General features: G+C 54.8%; 6 protein-coding genes and 1 non-coding gene across 7 annotated transcripts; 2 read left to right on the top strand and 5 right to left on the bottom strand.

The window, feature by feature from the left end:
* Positions 1–40: 40 nt before the first annotated feature.
* CLUP02_15338 (DEAD/DEAH box helicase) lies at positions 41–8,097 on the bottom strand (the record flags this gene model as incomplete). Its single annotated transcript, XM_049294262.1, has 20 exons — positions 41–93; positions 162–234; positions 292–354; positions 422–498; positions 566–620; positions 674–1,069; positions 1,171–1,197; positions 1,270–2,655; positions 2,698–2,774; positions 2,831–2,852; positions 2,923–2,971; positions 3,042–3,095; positions 3,150–4,067; positions 4,104–4,149; positions 4,204–4,392; positions 4,512–4,581; positions 4,874–7,181; positions 7,547–7,662; positions 7,702–7,836; positions 7,936–8,097. The coding sequence occupies 20 exons, from the start codon at positions 8,095–8,097 to the stop codon at positions 41–43; spliced, it is 6,276 nt and encodes a 2,091-aa protein (XP_049151408.1).
* Positions 8,098–8,263: 166 nt separating this feature from the next.
* On the top strand, positions 8,264–8,713 carry CLUP02_15337 (uncharacterized protein; the record flags this gene model as incomplete). Its single annotated transcript, XM_049294261.1, has 2 exons — positions 8,264–8,526; positions 8,599–8,713. The coding sequence occupies 2 exons, from the start codon at positions 8,264–8,266 to the stop codon at positions 8,711–8,713; spliced, it is 378 nt and encodes a 125-aa protein (XP_049151407.1).
* A 123-nt stretch (positions 8,714–8,836) lies between these two features.
* On the top strand, positions 8,837–11,071 carry CLUP02_15336 (IBR finger domain-containing protein; the record flags this gene model as incomplete). The annotated part of the gene is made up of 5 exons (XM_049294260.1): positions 8,837–10,070; positions 10,185–10,469; positions 10,501–10,523; positions 10,792–10,973; positions 11,032–11,071. 5 exons carry the CDS (start codon positions 8,837–8,839, stop codon positions 11,069–11,071), a joined length of 1,764 nt encoding a protein of 587 aa, XP_049151406.1.
* On the bottom strand, positions 10,733–10,822 carry CLUP02_tRNA270. The gene has a single exon. It is a non-coding gene; the product is annotated as a tRNA-Phe (tRNA).
* A 207-nt stretch (positions 11,072–11,278) lies between the features above and the next one.
* CLUP02_15335 (phosphomevalonate kinase) lies at positions 11,279–13,076 on the bottom strand (the record flags this gene model as incomplete). Its single annotated transcript, XM_049294259.1, has 2 exons — positions 11,279–12,386; positions 12,811–13,076. 2 exons carry the CDS (start codon positions 13,074–13,076, stop codon positions 11,279–11,281), a joined length of 1,374 nt encoding a protein of 457 aa, XP_049151405.1.
* A 1,226-nt stretch (positions 13,077–14,302) lies between these two features.
* Positions 14,303–17,800, bottom strand: CLUP02_15334 (pentatricopeptide repeat domain-containing protein; the record flags this gene model as incomplete). Its single annotated transcript, XM_049294258.1, has 1 exon — positions 14,303–17,800. One exon carries the CDS (start codon positions 17,798–17,800, stop codon positions 14,303–14,305), a length of 3,498 nt encoding a protein of 1,165 aa, XP_049151404.1.
* A 47-nt stretch (positions 17,801–17,847) lies between these two features.
* CLUP02_15333 (uncharacterized protein) lies at positions 17,848–20,736 on the bottom strand (the record flags this gene model as incomplete). The annotated part of the gene is made up of 15 exons (XM_049294257.1): positions 17,848–17,968; positions 18,090–18,237; positions 18,297–18,330; positions 18,372–18,467; positions 18,589–18,690; positions 18,763–18,912; positions 18,966–19,094; positions 19,150–19,287; positions 19,344–19,569; positions 19,631–19,726; positions 19,782–19,825; positions 19,932–20,338; positions 20,442–20,531; positions 20,594–20,651; positions 20,710–20,736. 15 exons carry the CDS (start codon positions 20,734–20,736, stop codon positions 17,848–17,850), a joined length of 1,866 nt encoding a protein of 621 aa, XP_049151403.1.
* Positions 20,737–21,016: the final 280 nt, after the last annotated feature.

The raw sequence follows: 21,016 nt of genomic DNA, 5'->3' as shown, positions 1-21,016 counted from the left end.
GGTACGGTAGAGATAGTAAGCCGCAGCAAATGCAACGCTTTTAATGAAGAATGTCGGTGATTTTCCACTTTGATGCCTGCTCCTCGATGTCTCCTTGCGGACGACATTATCTCCCGTTCCGTCTCTTCCGTGGCGGGTCAATTTTCGGCCAACGAGCCCACGGTGATATGCGTAGTATGTCTTCTGGAGGCCACTGAAGGTGAAGATTTGGGAATTTGGTGAATCCACCCGCTCCTCGAGCACGTCTCAAGCGGGGGTAATCGGCCATAAAAAAAAGGGGCTGCCACACACAGGTTTGTTGGGATGACCAGTAAAACAGCATCGTCCAGTGTGGCAGGGCTCGCAGAGAGGCTCCTATGGAGACCGGACCCAGCATGGTTTCCGACTTGATCAATCTGGAGTTAAGGACTTGTAGGCTCACCAAGTCGTTGGGATGGTATGCAGCAGTGAATAAGCCCCAGATGGCGGGAGTCAGCTTGAGACAAACCAATGCTCTCTCTTGATCCAAATGATCGACGCCTCTTAATACAGTGCTTCAAGATATTCCGGGTCTCGATGGCTAAACCTTGGAGCAAGAAATTGACGGCTGGCATCGTTGCGGGGTCTTCAAGCCCCATCATCTGCCGTCTGCGTCCATTTTTATACGCCGCTTGAAGGACCTGGTAAACCATACGTCTGAACGCATTTCGCCGTGGCGACGCAGGTTGTGGCTTCCCTCGGGCCACTGGAGAACTTGCGTGACATCGTCGCAGTTGAAGTTGAAGTTGGCGCCCTTGACCGCGGACCTGCCATCGGAGACCGTCCAGGAAGGGTGTGGTACGAAGTCGGACTCCGGGAAGCCATAGTGCTTGTGGGACTTGACCTTGGCGCTTCTAGCTTTGCCAGTCTTGTTCTTGGACGAGCGCGCGAGCTGCGGAGGTGTGGGCTTCTCGTCGAGGACGACCTCGTCGAGATCGAGGGCACCGCTACTGACGCCAGTGGGGCGATTGGGCTTGGGCGTTTTGGGCGGCATGTCGGAGGTCGGTCGAGGGAGGTCGGGACTGGGATTGCTGGAATAGTCGATCGGGGGCTCGGGGAGCCAAGGTGGTCAAGCGCGAAGGGCGCGGAGGGATGGTGGAGACATTGTGGCGGTAGGTAGTGATCCGACTGGTTGAACCGATGTGATGAGACCAAAATGACCGTGATCTGAACCGTCAACTTATGTGAATGAATTTGTGCAAGACCTTTGGCAAGAGTTCAGAGTGAGCCGCGGGATTCGAAAGCCGACACCCAGTCAGAAATCAGTTTCCAGAGGCCAGCGGCAAGTCCCCGAGAGCCCGCGCCTTCTTCTTCATCCCCTCCCACTTCACCTCCCTTCCCCGGGACCTCCGTCTCCTTCATCTCCGAGACCGCAAGCTTTAACCCAAACCCGAGATCACTCTGCATCCTCCTATGCTCCCGCACCATCTCCTCCCTCGTCCGCTTCTCGAGCTCATCCAGCTCCTTCCTCCGCACCCCAATCTCATCAAACTTGGCCTGATACTTGACCGCCAGCCCGTCCTTCTTTCGCTCCGAAACCGCCAGCACCATCTCCGTCTCCTCCCTCAAGAACCCCAGCTTAGCCAAACACTCATCCTGTCGTAGCAGCTTTGCAAGGCTCTCTGCGTCAGCGAGGTACGCCTTCACATCCGCGACGCAAAGAACCTCGCGATGCACGGCCTTGTGCCGAATCTGCTTGATCGATTCGAAGAAGGCGTGCCAGTCTGTATGCGGCGGGGGTACCGTTTCAGCCTGGAATGTATCAAACACCTCGTTCTTGAAGATCCACACCCACTTCTGAAGTTCGACGCACTTGGGCGACTCCCATTGTCCTGCTTCCAGGATCTGGGGGTGCGCCTGCTTCGCGTAGTCGAAGCAGGCCTTCTCTAGAAGGCTTTGGATCCTTGTGAGGAGGGCATGTTGGGCTTCGTACGATAGGAAGGCGGCGGAAAGCACGGGGAAAGCTGTGGTCTCTATAGGTGGTTGTCGCGCTATTTCTGTTGCCGTTGACTCGGCGATGGCGGTGTCGCTGCTGGTCGTGGTGCTTGCCGCGTCGCCCACGTCCGCTGTAGCCTGACTAGTGTAAGACCCCGGAACTGCCATACTTACTTCAGCATCTCGTCCTGGACCTACAATAGCGGCTTGCAGCCGAGGCGTCCTTTCCGCCTTTCTCTCAGAAATGAGCGCCACGATCTCCTCCTTCCAATCTATCTCCTGTCTCGTAGCTTCCGGCGTCTCTGGCGCATTCGCTGGTGTAGCTACTACTTGTGCTGAAGCCGGGAGTTGTTGGAATAACTGAGGAAACCGCTGCTCGGCCTTCCATTTGGTTTCGAAGATCTTCTCCTCCAGGAGTTTCTGGCACGTACTGACGACGACTGGCCGAGTATATTTCAAGTCAAGGGCTTTGATCGCTGGGCCCAAGCAAGCGTGAATTCTGCGTTGGATGGGTTTTGGGTGACGGATCTCGGCGTGCTTTTTGGAGAAGACATGTTGCATGGCGAGGTAAATCTCCTCTTCCATCGTCGAAGCCATACTCGGGGGTTGGGACGTTTCCTGTCGTATCTCAGGAGGATGCTGGGGGTGCGAGGTCTGGTTTTGGAGGGCCAGAAGTTTGTTGATGAAGTGGATGTGGATGGTCTAGGAGAATGAAAGGGTCCCAGGGTCGCATCGTCTTTCAACAGGCATGTATCTGTCAATAGGTGCGTCGGAGAAAGGTGCTACACGGTTGATAGGGTTGGTAGGGTAGGCGGGAAACACTAGATCCAATGTCAGTCGCAAGTTTAAGAGAGAGAGCCACCTTGATGGAGAGCACCATAATGATCCCACGGTAACCTCTCGATCCTACAGGCTCAGATACAAAGCAAATTCCGACATCTTCTCAGGAAAAGTGAATGAAGAACTCACGGGACTCGTATACATACTCTTCCACTTGGTTATTCCAACTGTGCCGAGACTAGGACTCCGGTCGAGCATGGTAGATCACCGTGGAAGGTCGAGAAGAAGGCTCAAAAGCATGTGCTCACTGCGGTGCCAAGTACATGAGTTTGGAGAGACGGTTCTCAAAGATTATACAAAGACTCATTGTTCAGAGTAGCTGACCGAGTTCCCTTGCACAAGATGTTCATATGAACGAGGGAATGATATCTCCGGTTTCCTTTGAGTCTGGCTTTTCCTTCTTGACGGGAGCTCGCCGTTGAGGCCTCGAGTTGGCTCTCCGGTTCTTGAATATAGTAAATAGATCATCGTCGTCATCGTCTTCGTTTTCATCGTTCGTAGGCGGTGTGTTTGTAGCCACTCTTACGGATGACACCGGTTTCGGAGCCACTGTTCCCAAGGGCCCTCGGCCATTTGAGGACGCTCTCGCCTCGGGTAGTCGCGCGCTGCTTGAATGCGTCGTTCGTTGCTGATTGCTTGGTCGGCTTCGGGCCTCTGCAATAGTTTCTGATGGATAAGCTGGTCTTTTGCGTTCGATGTCCCTCCTGAGCGGAGCTTTGACAGGTCCCCCGAGGTCATCACTCTCATCTTCCGTCGTCGCCTCATCCACCGGCGTACTCCTCTTCGCCGGCGCCGCCGGCCTTTTACTCTGAGAAGACCTCACCACGCCCCCAAACAGCCCCGAAGCCGATGTCCTAACCCCTGAATCCGGCCTCGTCAGCGCCATCAGCGGCACCTCCTTCTTTTTGGGACTGTGCATGAGCCCCTGCAGCGACGTACCCCGCCACGGCACGCTCGTCTCATCCCCAGTGTCCTCGTCGTCGCGGCCGGCGTCCCTCTTTGCGCGGCGCAGCGCCTCGCGCTGCTTCTTCTTACGGAGCAGCTCCTCCTGACGTTTGCGCGCGAGCTCGGTGAGGGACCCGACTACGGGGCGGGAAATGGTCTTGATGGTTTCTGCGTTTTGGGTGCGTGTTTGGACTTTGAGGCGCTGGTATTCTGCTGCGTGGAGGTGTGCTGTGAAGTGGCCTGCGATTGTGACGAGCTCGTCCTCGACCATACGATATTTGTCGTCGTTTTCGAGACCGTCTATCATGAACCTGTGCATTTTTTGAGCGCTGCGTACGTCTCAGTGTGGGAATTGGGATAAGTACGTTTCTGTGAGAGGTTCCGGCGGTGGTGAAGTCGAAGGGCTTCTGCCTATGAGAGTCCCAAGTCAACGAAAGAAATAATGTGGCTAGGCGCGACTCATACCTTCAAGGAAACCATTCGAGCGGGCCGGTTTATGATTCGAGTGATCCAGTGGCGATGCAGCAGCTGTTGTTGCTCGAGACACAGCCCGATTCGGTGTCGCGGTTCTGCGAGGTGTCGTTGCAGTCTGTTTCTTCTGGGTTGCCGTCCGTTCCAGTGCATTACGGTCCCAGGGGAGTCGTCGCGTCATGGCTTAGATAGTGTGTGAAAGGTCCGGGGGGATGGGGCTGTAGACGAGAAACTCTCATTATCGTGAGGTTTCAAGCCGATGTTATTAAAGTTAGTTGAAATTGAATGAGATGTTCGTTCACGACTGCCTGTAATGAGCAGTCCAATCAGCTCGCTGTGGTTGATGAAGCTCGTCGCGCCTTCCAGGTGAGACTGGGCGGATGCACCGCAAATTATGCAAAGACTGCATAACTATCTCCTAATGCATGCCCCGCATTCTGCATAACTGTCAAAGCATCAATAGAAACTCATCATCCGAATGAAATGCATCGCAGAAAAGATATCTTGATAGAAAAGAAAAGTACCCGATCCGGGATATGAGTATTTTGAACGCTATGAGAATGCCCCATTTTATCTATCATCCGTAACCCAGCCCAAACAAAATACACGCATCACAAACTTATATCCTTCAACCCAGGTTGAATTCACTGGCCGCATTCATCACAGCCCTCATCTTCATCTTCATCTTCCTCTCCATCTCGCTTGGCTCAGCACCAGTATCGATATCCTCCATCGCGTTGCCACCCGAGGGCCTGCTGTCTCCTCTTCTCTTGCCGGCGTTCTTCTGCTTCATAACCGCCTTCTTGCTGTCGTGGCCGCCACGTCCGATGCCTGATGGCGCCTCACGCAGGCCATACGCCTTTGCCAAGTGACCCAGGTGCAACTCGTTGATGTCAAAGTAGACGCGCTCGTCCTTGATGTGGGTCGCGTACGCCCTGACGTGCGACCGGAAGGCCTTACGAGCCTCGTCCAGGAGTTTCGTTGCCGATTCGAGGAGAAGCCGCTGCTCAAGGTGAAGCTGCAAGTTCTCGGCGCGATTGCTGAAGCCCCTGTCGGTCGCGGGCTGGGGCTTGGTATCCGTCTCAACGGGGAACTCCATGCCTGTCGTGAAGCCCTTGTGCAAGATAGTGTCGTAGAGTTCAGGCTTGGGAGGTGAAGCGTTCTTGGATTTGAGGAGGTCGATGTAGCCTTCTTCACAGCCAGGCATGAGGAAGAGGACCGCCTTACCAGGCTTACCGGCACGCGCTGTACGACCGATACGATGGACGTGGTCGTCTGCGCTGAAGGCGGGGTCGTATTCGACTACGAGCTCGACGGAGGGCACATCGAGACCACGGGAGGCAATATCGGTAGTGAGTAGGACTGTCGGGTCTGTGCATTTGCTGTAAGACGCCAGCGTAGCCGTACGGACTGGTTGAGGGAGGGAGCCGTGCAGTTTGTGGAGGACAATATTTGTGTTCGCCGCCGATGTGATGTACGCCGAAGACGCGACGGTATTTGCGGTTGCAGACGTTGCGTTATCAGTTGAGCTCTCTTCCTTCTTCGGCGGTTGACGGAGGAGATCGAAGTGATAGTCGACTGAGTCGGCGCAGGAAAAGAAGACGATGGCTTTCATCACCGACCCCTTCCTTGAAAATGTGGACTTCAGAAGTGCTATGAGCGTCACGAGCCGCAACTTGGCTGGCACAATCAAGTAGTTCTGCTTCAGTTGCGCCGGAGCCTCGAACTTGATCTCTTCTCCCTCGACATGCTCTTCTCCTGATGTGGTAATGTGAACCGCATCCTCCAGACTGATCTCGCCAAGCTTCTGAACGTTCATCTTCATAGTGGCCGAGCAAAGAACGGTCACGCGACGCTGTGGAAGGTTGGCGAGCGACACGCCGTTAGCTGTCTTGTCTGCCAAGGGATTTTCACGGATCCTGCCGACAATGGTGCGCAGTTCCGCCTCGAAACCCATCTCCATCAAACGATCGCCTTCATCGAGAACCAGCCACCTCACGGTGCCGACGTCGAGAGTCTTGGTGTGCTCGAGGTGATCGCTCAAACGACCGGGGGTTGCGATGAGGATGTTGACACCTTTCCGCAGGCGGCTCTTCTCAGAGTGTTTGCTCTCACCACCAATGACCGTTGTGCTGACCAGGTACGGCGGGAGCACCTTTGCGAGCACGAGCTCGATCTGCCTGCAAAGTTCACGGGTAGGCGCCATGACAATGGCGAACAAGCCCGAGTCTCTCTTGATCTGGCCCTCAACCGACAGAATCCGCTGGACGATGGGCAGCAGATACGCCAAGGTCTTTCCGGAACCTGTTTGCGCCTGCACAAAGGCATCGCTGTCTTCCTTGATGAGTTGAGGAAGGACCTTGGCTTGAATAGCTGTCGGTGCCTTGAGCTGGATCTTGCCGGAGAGCGTCAACGCCAGTCGTCTTGAGATACCGAGGGCGTGGAAGCTGGCAGCTTCATCGGAAAGCGGCGCGTTTGAAGGCTCAGCGACCTTCTCCTCAACCTTCTCAGCACCGGGTTCATCAAAGACAGTCTTTGGCGTGGGGTTGTAAGAGAAAAGCTTCGATGAGATTTGGCCGTCTCTCAGCTTGTTCGCGATGCTGCCGGGCGGCATTTTTCCAGTCCGGTAAGCCGTCGCATGAGGATGCTCTGGCCGCGCTCGCTTTGCCGGGCGCTCAAAAGAGTCGTCGTCGTCACCAGGGCGGTCTGACCTCTGGGGTTTCTTGGATCCAGGCGTGTATCTTTGCGGTAGCGGGGCATCGTCTTTTGCTGTTGATGAAGCCTCTTTTTCAGTGCCTTTATTCGCAATCCGGTTGGCCTTATTCCTGTCGCGCCAGCGACCACCCTGAATCTTAACATGGGGCTTGACAGGGCCGCTGCCCATGTCAAAATTGAGAATCATGCCATCGTCCGCCATTTTGTCGATGAGACTTTGCCGTTGGTCGCAAAACTGAGGCGCTGGGTTGCCGAGACTTGGTGGAAATTTTCAGGCAAGCAAAGTCTTATCGCTTTCGGTGTTTAGATAAGCCCCACCCCCGTTTTAGCTTCATGCAGGGGTGCTCGGGCCACCGTTGAAATAGGCTCCGTTTTTTTCCCACCTTCAACGGAAGACATCATCTTGTACTCCGTAGTACCGGTCTGGTTGTTCCCACCTCTCATCACGATGAGACAGCCGAAGGTAGATATCTCCTGCATCATGTTATACTCTAGTTCTACCTCCTAAGAAGGGCATACTCTCGTCACTCCTTATCCCATTGAGGAATTGCTAAATATCGTTCTCTACTAATACTGCCAGATCTCAGTCGTCTGCGTCGAGCGTTCTTACTTCTCGGTTTACGCTGAGATAGTCTTGGCTTGGTGCGATGATGTCTTCGAGAGATTCTGCTCATGGGCATCGCGATCGGCGCTCAACTCGGCATCTTCATCCAGTATCTCAATTAGACAGAGACAAATCTACAAGAGGGCAGTGTGAAGAATTTGTCATTGGCACACGGGGGTCCTCTCCAGCGTTGCTGGTAGAACTCTTGTATTGGGCATATCCCCCAGGTTATTCCCTTGGTCACGCGCTGGATTAGGCGTTCTCTTCGTCAATGCTTTCCGATCCCATTTTTCTCCAACTTCATGGTTCTCAGACTCTCAGTCTATCTTCCGTGTCCGTATATTCCTCGCCGTATCTGAGTTCGTCGAGAGTGAGTGGCGATGGGCGGAAGTGCCCTTTTGAGGTACGATTTTGGAGCCGACCTCAAGCACGGGCGCGACTTCCACCTCGCTCTCTTCCGACTCAGCAGTATCAATTTCGACTAGGAAAAGGACCTGTCTCGCTTGGTGAAGGCATTGCCAGATCGTCGGCCTTCCGCTTTCAGTTAGGAAACCGAGCCAACAAATCATTAGATAAGATTCCCCTTCCAGAGGGGAATTTTACTACTGACCTACCTCTTTGGAACCATTCTTATTCTGTGTTTTCCTCTCGATTGCTAGAATTCCATGGACATCGATATTTCCTCTCTTTTTCCTTTTTACTAGCTTTGCGACTGAATTGGAACATGATGTGTCCATGGACAAACTAGCGATCGAAATATGTGTTCGGGACGACGGCGGTACCTATTTTCGTGATAGCCTTAAGGAGAAGAGATATGGGTATAGATGCTTGTTCGAGATCGACGGGATATTCACATCTCTTGGCCTTACTTCATGGATTATCATCCTAGATGAAGAGCACTTCCGAGCCAAGAAGCAAGCCCTCAAAAGATGGAGGGAGACACGGCGGCGCAGCCCCGAAGAGGCACACGAGGAATCATCATCGGATGCAAAGCTTCTGTCATGATCGGCAAGCTTCTCAATAGCCCTTGCATATCTGAAGGAATTCCAGATTCACCGTGTGTGATCTAGGCCTAGCTATTGGACGGAAGCATCTAACCACGCGTTTGGATTTGACTTTCATGTCGGAGGCCCTCCACGCAACATGCACCCTGAAAGTCAAATACACATGAGCAAATCAACATAACAGTAAGAGGATAGGCCTCGCCTTTTCAACTGGCATCATCACGCAAGTCCCGCAATCTCTTGCCTCGTTAATCTTGTACTTCCTCCAAGAACTTATCCTTCGACCAGTTGACTAACCTCCGTGATGCACTCGATCATCACCCACCTCGCGAGTAGAGTATTCCCTTTAGATCTCAAATCGGCTCAGTTCGAACTCGAGCCCATTGAACTACACGAATTATTACAGGAAAGCTGTTTTCTTGTCTTGCTTGTGGTCTTTATCTGGTACAAACTGATGAGTATCTCGGAAACCCCACCCCAGCCTCCAATGCTGTGCTACGACATTGACGACGAGTCGCTCCGCCTGGTCCTCCAGATGCAGTTGAAGGACTTGGAGGATATCAAGGAGAGTAGCAAGGGCAAGTGCCGAGTGGACGAGGTCTCTGACCTCGACCTGGCTGTCGATGCATACCACGCGGAACTGGAGTCGCAAGCTGTGCTCGCGGCGGATAGGTGTATGTGCAAGAGCATGGTCAAAGCAAATCAATCCGACGGTCGTCTCATTACGATTCTCACGAAACAGGAGAATCAGGCCACTCGCGACAGAGAAGCGGCTATTCGACTCAGCAAAGGGGCAACACTCGGCAAGGACGCGTCTCCTACGAATCTTCCCGTCTTGTCAGAGGAGTCTTCCGCAAACGCGGAAGATGAGATGTTTCTACGAAAGCTCGCATCTCTCTACGTCTCTGTTGACTATGGCGAGGAAGGGAACGACGAGGAGGAAGAGGAGAAAGCGGAGGAAGAGCCAGAGTCGTCATCGTGGGCGGCCTCCAGGAAACAAACCGATGCGGTAGCGATTAGACCGACCAGGCGAGAGAAGAAGACAACATGCGACAGCTGCAAGGATGCCTACCACCCGGTAGCAGTCGCTCAGCTTCCATGCAAACACAACTACTGCCGCGACTGCCTGCGGACCCTCTTCGAGCTCTCCCTCACAGACGAGTCGCTCTTCCCGCCGAGATGCTGCAAGTTGCCTATCCCCGTGGACGGAGGCCATGCCAGGGTTCTACTACCCCCGAAGCTGGTAGGAGAGTTCCGGGCAAAGGAGGTCGAATTTTCGACGCCCAACAGGACGTACTGCCACAGGCCGACCTGCTCCAGATTCATCCCCAAGGAGTTCATCAGAGCCGACGTCGGAACCTGTCCGCAGTGCCAACAGCAGACGTGCACGATGTGCAAAGGCGCCGAGCACGGGAACCAAGACTGCGCGCAGGACACACTGATGCAGGCGCTTCTAGAAGTCGCCGCCGCCAACAAGTGGCAGCGCTGCTTCTCCTGCCGAAGGATCGTGGAACTCAACCACGGGTGTTACCACATGAGTGAGCCCTCTCCTCTCGCGTTACCCCTGCCCATCCATGCATGCTCTGCATCACGATGAGTGCGACGAGTAAGCTGAGCAAAGGTATTTTTTCCCTTCCTGACAAACAAAACAGCCTGTCCCTGCGGATCCGAGTTCTGTTACCTCTGCAGCCTGCGGTGGAAGACATGCACCTGTGATCTTTGGAACGAGGAGCGGCTCTATGCCCGCGCTAACGTGCTTGTGAATCGGGAGGCCGGCGCAATTAACTTGAACGCCGCGGCTAGAGCTCGACGCGTCGAAAGAGAGGCGCGCAACCTCGTCGCACATCACGAATGCACTCACGATACCTGGATGCGCCGCAACGGTAGTTTTCGATGTGAGGAGTGTCGCGACAGATTACCAGAGTACATCTATGAATGTGCCCAGTGTCGTATCCACGCGTGTCACAGGTGCCGACATAATCGACTCTGAAGTGCATCGAAGGAAGAGGAAAGAGATGGGATATATCGATTATGGTGTTCAGATCTTTCAAGGAACCTTAAGAGCACACTCCTTTTCGACTTGTCTTGGCTAAGAAGAAGAGCTTCAATGCTCGAATTAGGTAAATAAAAAAGATGTCATATGAAACAAGAGCCATTATAGACTCGTAGATGCGGAATTGGCGTAATCCGCAAAAGTGATTGCGGCCAGTGTGGATTGAACACACGACCTTCAGATTACGTGATTGAAGTTGACTTCAGTCTGACGCTCTCCCAACTGAGCTATGTCCGCCGCCTTTGATTGTTAATTTTCGGGAGCTCCGCAGCTGTAGTAGTGTTGCGCGTGGGCCCGGGCCCGCAGCCGGAGGCCCGGAGAAGAGAGTGGTGCCCTTCGTACCCAAGGGCATCTTCCACGCCGACCTCACGCCTCCGGGTATCGTGAGGTGTGCTTCCAAGTCTGAAGTTGTCTCGATTTTTATGATCCCTGTGACTTCGAGGCAGAGACCCTGCAGTCAGTCTCTTCTTGCGTCGGAATTCCTGAAGCTCGTCGTCACTCGCAAGTTGTATTGGCTGGCATTACTAAATTTTGACGAAAGAGTTCAAGCAATGTACTTTGTTTGTGTATCGAGCATCTCCTCTCGAACTTTCGTATACGCTAGCTAATATCATACTCTTCTATATTTTCATGCGCCAAATTTCTCGCTTTTTTCTCCCTCATATTTCAGTCGATAAGCATCAACCGCACCTCTCAAGCCAACCACCCAGCATACGTACTCAACTCCTCCCGCCTCGCACCCTCCATCTCCCCCTTCACACCCAACAACCGCACCCTCGCCCCCTTCTCCCTCCCCCACCCCTCCAAGAACGCCTCGACTCTCTTCTGCGTAGCCTCGTCATCCCTCATAATCAAAGCCACCGCATCAAACCCGCCCGCGCCAGGCACGACGCCGCCCAACACGCCCTCGACGCCACTGAGCGCATCAAGCAGCTCCGTCTGCGACTCGGGCTCAATGGGAACACCGCTCCCCTCCCCCATAGCCCGAATCAGACTCCTCACATCCGCAACCGCGCCGCCGACCTTCTCGGTCTCCCCGTTCTTCAGCGCCGAAGCAAGAGCCTCGTTCTTGCCCTGCAACTCATCCCACAGCGCCTTGCTCCCCTCCGCGTCGGCCTTCCTCCACTCGAGCACCTTCTTCACCATACTCACCGTCTGGCTACCGCAATCGACATCACACATGCGAAGACACACGCCCGCAGGCAACCCCGTCCCAGCCTTGTCGACCTCGACGTCCCACGCGAGCAACTCATCCACCTTCCTCACCAGCGCCTCCGAAAACCCGGGGCTGCCCGCCGCCCCGAGATCGGAGAGCAGAGAGGGCGAGAAGCGGCGGTACCGACAGCTTCCAAACACCGCGGCCGCGACATCGAACCCGGACCCGACCTTTCCTTGGGCAGCGCAGTGCGCCGCCTGCGCGAGGTTGTGGAGCGTGTGCTTCCCCGCCTCGGAGCTGATATCAAAGAGCGACGTGGGGAGGTGATGCGTCAGGAGCGCGGCCGTCAGGGAGGTGACGAGCGCGGCGGAGGAGCCGAGGCCTGTCTTGTGCGCTTCGCCGATGGTGTGGGGGTACCGCGCGAAGCGGGTTCCCTTCTTCGCTGCCGGGATGGCGGTGCCGGAGACGGCGGAGTCCGGGTCGTTGGACGAGGAGGGCAGGGAGTAGTAGTCGTTGTCGGCGAGGATGATGAGGCGGGTTGAGGTGAGGGCGTGGCTTGGGCGCTGCTTGTTGATGCGGGCGATGTAGGTGAGGGCGTAGCTTAGGGTCGTCTCGACGAATGTGTTTGGGCTGATTTTGGAGCCGCTGGGAGGAGGTTAGTGATGAGGTGAGGTGAGTGAGAGTGAGAGTGAGAGTGAGAGTGAGTGAGGCAACATGAGATCTGGGGTGAGTATGCTTGCGAAATATGATGATGAAGTTGATCATTAGCGGAAACATTGTCAGGCACATATGAGAGGGCATGGCATAGCAAAAGCATAGCAAGAGCACAGCGAAATCTCAACACGACCCAACACTCATCTGCCGCGTGAATATCTCAAAAGCCCGCCCCTCATCAACCACATCCCACCATAGCCCCGCACCAAAACTCTTGAAGAACTTTTGAGACATACAGTTCCCCTCAACACACCCCGCCCCAAGCTCATGACGAAGAGACTACCAAAAAAAAAAAAAAAAAAAAAAAAAACACCGAAAGATCCGAGGGAAGAGAGGGGCAGCAAAGGCAACTTACACCTGCAGCTGCGTAACCGTAATCCCGCCATCCTCAGGCGCGAGATGGAACCCGTACCGCCAGACGACGTCGACAAACTGCGGGCTCTCGACGACGATCTCGGTCAGGTGCACGCCCGGAATGGTGTGGATCTCGGCGGCCACGACATTGATACGCGCGCTGAGCCCGAAGACGAGGCCCGTGTAGGCCCGGTCCAGCACCAGGTAGCCGCCCGCCAGGAGGACCTTGCCGGGCGCCGAGACGGCCGTCGTCGTGGAAGCCGTCATTTTTTCTTTTCTTCGGGAAACGTGGTCTTGGGTTAGGTATCTAGTGGTGTGTATGTCTTTTCGGGGTTGGGTCCGGTTTGTGTGAGGGGTATGTGAGATCTGTACCTCAGATTGCAGGTCGATAGCAGATATCTACGGCCTTTGAATCTCGCCAATTGAAATAAAGCCGTTACGCAGCTTGCGATGGCTGGAATTTCAGCGCGCTTGAATATGCGGTACAGCTGTAAGATGAGGCACAGTGAGGGGTGGGTTGTGTGATGACGCAGGCGTGATGGAGGTGAGGGCAGCTAAGTAGTTGAAAGTTTGGGATGCGAAATCGCATCGTGGGAGGAATGAGCGCACAGTGCTAGGGGCACGTGCGAGGGAGCGGATTCATCGATAATGCACTGTGCACATCTCTGGTTCCAATTCAACGAGGAGCCTTAAATCATCGCCAAAGCTGGTACACTCTGAACGACAACCAGAATTCCGGTTCCAGCGGACAGACACTTGGATTGAACTCAAGTTTGCATACTGATCAGATTATAGAGGACAAGTTACATGTGCGTCAGCACATCTTCATTATCCAAACCTTTTGCACATTACACACCGACAGCAAAACATCACCATCGTCTTCACACTGCTGGTCAATTGTTTGAACAGTCGACAAATCTTATTTTGTTGGATGCTGCCGGTAATATACATACAGCAGGATCACATGCCCTCATGACATGTCGTCGTAAACCGACCCCCAGTACCCTTTCCGTCCATTCATGATCCTCTATGCTGCGTTGCGCTTCTATCCGGCGCCCTCTTTTTTATACTATGCTTGAGTGGGGTTGTGTCTATAGTTTGGGCCGTTGGCCGTCATCGCTCGCTTTCCGATAAAAAGCCCCTGAACGGGTGCTCAGTCGCCGTGACCCTTTTGCTTCCGACAAACGCCGTACCGACCCAGTATCCCGATTACGGGGGTATGAATTCGACTTCCGGTTCAAACTCCAAATTCCAAAGCCATGTGACGATATGAAATGCTTTCGGCGCACTGCCGCAAACCGGACTGGCCGCCGATCCTGGCCAGGCACCCTCAGTCCACCTACTTTCAAAGCACAACGGGGTATCAAGCAACGCGGTAGATGAGGGCAGTTACAAAGGAAATGTGTTCATCGAGGGAACACGCAGAGCAGCTGCTCAATGCGTGATTCGATGATTTGACGAACAAGGTAGACAAGACAGGTGTTGGAGTGAGCTTAGTTGTGTGCAGCAGCTTCCTCACCACCGCCACCGCCAAGAAGCTCCAGCACCTTGTTGACAACAGCACTGGGGTAGCCACGGCAGAGCATCTCTCCAACTACGCCCTTGGCCTTCTCACGCTCCTCGACGGCGAGGTAAGCACGAGTCATAGCCTCGTATGTGCTGGGCTCACGCTTCTCATGGCCGACAGAGTCGTAGATGGCCTGAGCTTTCTCGATCTGCTTCTCAGCGGCCCAGCCGTGGATCAGCGTGTTGGCGATGTAGGGAGTCATCTCAACACCTCGTCGGCGCATCTGACCAAGGATGGCCTCAGTGTCGACAACCTTGTGGTTTGCAACCATGGCCTCAAACAATGCTTGGAAGAGGCTAGCGTTGGCGGTGACAGCCCGGTCGGCTATGACAGAGTCGAAGACCTTGCGGGCGCCCTCCATGTCGTGGAGGTTGCAGCCACGGGCATGGATGAGCGCAGCGAAGTGGACGGCCTCGGGCTTCTGACCGGACGTGCGGATGGCCTCAAGGACCTTCTCGGCAGCAGCCATGTCAACAGGCTCGAGGGTGGCGTGGGTGTCGACAAGAAGCTTGTAGGTGTGAGCAGTGGGGGCGATTCCCTTGGCCATCATGCGATCGTAGTAGGCAAGAACCTTCGCCTTGTCACGCTTGGTAGTCAGGAAGAACTGCATCATGCTGTTGTAGGGAGCAGGGCGGGCCTTGTAGTTGGGCATTGCCTCCATCTCATCGAACAACTCCTCCGCAAACTTCTCGTCGCTGACGCGGCAGAGAGCGTTAACAATGGTACCGTAGGTGACCGAGGTAGGCTTGATTCCTAAAGCGCGCATCTCGGCGAAGTAGAACAGGCAGTCGTCGATGCGGCGAGCCTTGCCCAACTTGCCAATCAAAGCATTGTAGAGAAAAGAGCTGGGCTCGACACCCTCAGCCTTGGCACGGTGGAAGATTTTGACAGCCTCGGAAGCCTCGTCGAAAGTCTTGGCGGATTCCTTGAGGGTGGTGATGTACAGGCCGAAGGTGTTAGCGGAGGGGGCGGCACCCATGGCAAGCAGCTCCTGGTGGTACTGCTCGGCCATCTGGCGGTGACCAATGGTGAGGCAGGCGCCAACCATGGCATCCAGGATGCTAGACCAGCCGTAACGAACAACAGCATACTGGGGCAGCAGGGGAACATCAGTGCGGGCCATCGCGAGAATGTCGTTGCAAAGCTCCATCTTGCCCTCGCGAGAAGCAGCAGAAATCAACTTGGCGTAGGTGATGTAGCGAGGGTGACGGCCAGCACGGCGCATGTTGCGGAAGCGACCAAGAGCGTCGTGGAGTCTAGGGCCCTTACGGCCGTGAGAACCCTCGAGTTCATCAGAGATCAACGAAGAGCCCTTGAAGTCGGTGTTGTGCGCGTAGGGGTCAAAAGAATCCTCAAAGCTCGAGACAGTGGCCGATGTGGTGAAGGGAGAGGCGGAGAGGTTCTGAGAAGACAGCTCGCGAGGATCGGTGATGCCACGGCTGCTCATGAACTGGTGAACGAAGTCAACTCCCTCCTCAATTTCGTCAGCATACTCAGGGTTGGCAGCACGAATGCGCTGGAACATGAGCTCGGACTCGGCCAGACCCTCAGCAACTTGGCCAGATCCAATCATCGCAATGGCGTACATTGCAGTGGGCTCGATGAGCGCCGGGGTAACCGGGGTCTCAGGAGCACAGAGAACGTGCCAGTAGCGAGCTGCGGAAGCAACGTCGCCCTGACGAACGCTCAAAGCAAGAAGTGCCATGGCAGGGGTAGCAATCTGATGGAAGTTGATAGGCAGGTTGGCGAAAGCAGCGACGGCGGTGTGCTTGTCGCCGTGGTCCGCAGCGCGAGTGGCAAGGTTGCTCATGGGGTCAGCTCTGACCTCAGCCTCGACAACCTGGGCCCAGCGGAGGGCCTCGTTGAAAACGCCGCGGTCAGTGAGAGCCTTGACCATGCCAGAGCTGACAATCGCATCCTTGATGTCGCCGGCGCGGACGCCATACTCCTTGATGATCTTCTCGTAGAACTTCATCGCACCGTCAACCTTGTCGGAGATGATGTAGGCATGGATGACAGAAGCGTACACTTCGGCGTCCAGCCTGTCGTTAAGGGTGGGCTCGCCGTTGTCGTTAGCAACTGCAAGGTCCTTGTACTCGTTGTAGCACTCGACAGCGCTGACGAGGTCGCCGGACGTCGCGAAGGCGGTGATCATGCTGGGGAACATGGCGGCGAAGGGGGTGACACGGTTCAACTCCATGTGCTCGTAGAGGCGGAGCATGTCAGTAACACGCCCAGCTTGTGCACAAGCAGAGATGAGCTGGTGGTATGACTCAGCAGAGTAGGACGCCCTCTGGGTGAGGACAGACTTCTCAAACATGTCCATGGCAAGATCGAGCCTGTCATCCTCGGAAAGAATGGCATGCTCAAGCTCGTGGGAAGCGAACATGAACTTGCCGGGCTCATCCATGCCTCCGAAACGCACCAACTTGTCGTGAAGAGTCTTCTTCAAAGAGGCAACCTCGAGGGATCGGGCGGCAAGGAGGCCAACAAGAATGTTGTAGGTATCGCTGTCCGGCACGATCTTGCGGCGGAGCATGTCGGCGTAGACATCCAGAGCCTTAGTAACCATCTCGTTCTTGGCGGTGGGCAAGTGAATGGCGGCAACCAACAGAGCGTTGTATGCGCTCGCGATAGGCTGCACGCCGGCGACGAGCATGGCCTCGAACACGGCCGGAATCTCAGCGTAGCGGCCATCCTCAGAGAGCTTGTGAAGGTGGTCGGCGTACACCTGAGATTGAGGGTCGAAAGGAGGAGTGGCAGTCCGGGCTACGCTGACGGGAGTCCGCGATCTGTCGATTGCTGGGGACTGGTATGAGCGAGCGGCGGAGCCATTGTGGGACGCAGATCGAATAGAGTGCTCAGAGGCCTCTTCCAAAGCTTCCATGCGATTCCTGAATTCGATTTCTTTCTCGAGTGCTGCGTCAATCTGCGCCAGGGCGGCCTGTGCCTCTAACGGAATTGGCGAGGCTTCCCCATCTTGAGTGGCGGCGAGCTCCTCAGCATCGTGGGCCTTTGACTCGCCAACGAGAATGGAAGCTGGTGAAGGCTTCCACTCAATCTGGCGCTGAAACTGGAACTGGGTCCATTCCTTGTCGATATCTTCTTCAGAGGCCTGCTGCTCCTGCAGCGCCTCGAAGTAGGCGTCTAAGCTTCCATGCTTAAGCTTCTCGTCGAGCTTCTCGTGGTGATGCTGGGGGAGGCCAGCACTTGTCCGCTCAGCGGTGTGGAAAGCGGACTGAAGCTGGAGAGACTGAAGACGACCAAAGCGGTTGGTGTTTCGGCGCGCAAATGAAGGTCGGTTTTGTGTGTTGAGGATGGGATGTGTGGCAGCTACGACGGACTGGGCGTAACCGTGGGTGAATGACCTTGCGAATCCTTGACGGATGAAGTTCTGGTAGAGGGAGGAGTAGATGGTGGGCATTTAGAAGACGCGGCGGAGGGGGGAATTCTGTATGGCAGGATCGTCAGTCAATTTGTGGTTTCCTTTGGAGTTGTTGCTGCATAAACGGTGATCGACAAGATTTGCGCTGTGCTTTCCGCGTGTTCAGATGACACATGTTTTTTTCCCTCCTCCGTTTCTTGGAGGAAGCTGCGCATTTGGGGTTGTTGGTTGTTTCGCCACAGCCTGATAAAAAAACGCCGGGCGAACGGGGATAACGGCACAGGCGACTTAGACAGTCGCCGGGGGTTATTGAATGGTGACAACTTACATAGGGAAATATGAAGAGTCCGTTGCAGGTTCATTTGACAGCACTGTAGCCGCCAAATAAACGCGCGATCTGATTAAAGAAGGGTTATTGAATTGAGTATTGAAAAGCAAGAAGTAGGAGGAAAGCAAAATGATGACGGGGAGGGGGCCTGAGGTAGAAGTATTAGTCTGAGGCGCCGATAGATTTGGTGACTACCCGTACGGATACTGCCATCCACTACTGCTTGCTCCGTACCAAATGTCTATGGTGGCCGCAAGGGAAAAAAAGAAGTGCAGGGTATACCGATCGGTAGGGAGGTGGGAGTGGGAATGGGCCTGGGAATGGAAAATGGGAGAGAACGGGAGCGCGTTTGAGATCGGACGGAGTCGATGAGGCGTACTACAGCCGATGCAAAGGAAGTCACTTTTCTACGGTTTACAGTGTGAATGCCGCAGCTGTCATTCTGGTAGGTACTTTGATGCCTCTGCCACCTCAGCTGAAGCTACTACGGATCGTCCACCGGCCACGGCTCTCGAATCCCTCCTTGGCCCGTCACGGCTGTCTCTTTCAGACTCTGGAAGGAATGGAGAATGGAACAGAAGGGGGGCCAGCTACGGGCACGCTAGACAAGGGCGAGTGGCAGGCCGCAGGCCAGGGGAAAGGAAGCAAGGCGAAGGCGAGGGACTTCACATACGGAGTAGTGTAGAGTCTCACTCGCACTTGCGCGCACTGAGAAGCCTGGGGGAGAGACATACTCGAGAGAAGTTGGAAAAAAATACCACCACAAGAATATGCGCAAAAGACTGGGGAACTTGTTCGCGTGGATTCGGAGCTGGCGCATGGACTGTGCCGACCTCGTCCAGTCATGTTGCGCGCTGACGGGAGAGGTGCAGGTACGCGACGGCCAAGGGTGGATTCGGGAACTTTAATTACTAAGGCCGTTGTGGCCGTCCGGGCGAGCAGCTCCTTCCAAGTTCCAGCTCCCAAGGCTCCAATGTTCTTTCGGTGACTTGTTGCTGCCATTTTCTATGGGTGGATACATTGTGGCTACTCCTTGATATTAATGACTCAGGCAGCAAACCCCGAACTGTTTGCGACCTCTGAGTGGCTGGCCACTGTCTCTAGCCTCGTTTTGCTGTGGCTCACTCCCTTGTTCACGCTTGTTGGGTTTACGGACCAAGCATTGAAAAAGCAATGCTGGTTCATATTGGAATGGGCCCTGACACTGACAGTACATCCATCCACAAGATCTAGCTACGATATTGTGAAAGAGACTGAGAAAGGGGGATGGGCAGAAAGGTAGACACTAGATGGCCTCAATGTCCAACTCTTCCCGAGATCTGCCCTCTTCCTCCCATTAAACTGTGCCTTGGAAGCTGACAGGTGACGACGGCGTGTAGCTTTAGAATACGGGATGAGATGAAGTCGGAGACGGGACGGATACGTCAAGTATACGCCCCCGGGGCCGACTATGCGTGTCATAGGTACGGATACTGGACTCCTGGAGGTGTTGAAGGCGTAAAAAGATACTTGTCGCAAGTTTGAAAAGCCCGTTCGGTCACAAGTTCACTTTGAGCCCCTCACCTCCCTCGGCTTTCCAAAATGGTTCCCGCAGCGAGATGACGACTCTGACCTGCCGCCTGAGGACGCAAGATTGACTGATCATCGCTGCGCATCAAAGAGACCCAGCTATATTGGTGCTAAGAAGCGGACTAAAAGCTGCGCTGGAACGTCAACTTGACAACGCCTTGGAACGCCTGAACGCACACGACCACCAAAAACACGGGGAAATTTGGGGCTGCGTCCCAGGGGTACCTTAGGAATTGCGTAGGTACGTAGCACAGGGGGCCTCCCAGGGCTCACGAGTCCAGGCGATTGCCAAATCAGGCCGATGACTCTTTGATGTCTTCCACCCAAATGGCCCCCCTTCTGCGAGAAGAAACCGGCACCAGTGTACTGGATTGCGTGGGGCCGCTTCAAGGCTGGAGACATTTTCGAACTTTTTGACAGAAATGCATGTGGTCTATCTCCAATGTTTCCCCGGGGCTGTCCAATCGACGTGAGGTTGAACGGATAGAAGGTACGGGATACCGACTCCTCCCCTGGCAGAGCCAATTTGGAAGGTCGTGGACGCGAATAGACGGTACCCGTGCCGTGGCCAATCAGAACCGGTGCAATGCTGGGAGAAGCCGGAAGGCGCGGGATGGTCGGGGAGTCCTTTCTGCCTCCACTCGGGAGCCACTCACCCAAGGTCAAGGAAGGACCAAGTGCTCAGTTCCGTCCTGTCGGGAAGCTGCCTCCAGCCCCGCCGATTCCATTCCGTTCCCACCCATTGCTATGTTTCGCCCACTGAGGTACGAAGTGCCTACATACTGGCTGGCAAGTGGCTGCACAACTCTGCACCGTCCACACTTGCCTCCAGTTCGCTCCCCTGCTCCGGTACTTCCCCGCCGGTAGCGTCTGCTAGTCGTCCCCATTGGTGATTCACCACCAAAACGTCCATCCTCGTACGCAAATTTTTCAACACCAAACCCAGGGGCCGTGATAGCTGAGGCGGACCCTTTGCTCAGCTACCACCGTCTCCTATTTCGATGATCGTGGCTCAAGGTATCTGTCACTGGTAAGATTGGCAGAGCTGGACCAGCTTCAACTTCTGGATATCACGCATCCTCGACCTGCTACTTACGATCAGACATTGCCAACAATGCTTCCCAAGCCACAACCGTTGACTTCAGGTGAAGTGAGGGTTGGTACCAAGCTATGGGTCGCCTCCGCCAGCAACACGGGCAAAAGAAGAAACAACAAAACGCCAGCATCATATTTCGACCCTTTTTTAGCATTCCCAAATTCCCCTCTCATAACCCTTGGTTTGACTCCTTTTCCTGGGCTGTCTGAGACCCGGCCTGGTACGGATACCTACATAGGTAGTTTTCTATCCCATGCCCTTG

The sequence above is a fragment of the Colletotrichum lupini genome, chromosome 8 (assembly GCF_023278565.1).
Source record: "Colletotrichum lupini chromosome 8, complete sequence".
In the NCBI taxonomy this organism is placed as follows: Eukaryota; Fungi; Ascomycota; class Sordariomycetes; order Glomerellales; family Glomerellaceae; genus Colletotrichum; species Colletotrichum lupini.
The sequence above is the reverse complement of the archived record's forward strand: the minus strand, read 5'-3'. Positions and strand labels throughout refer to the sequence as shown.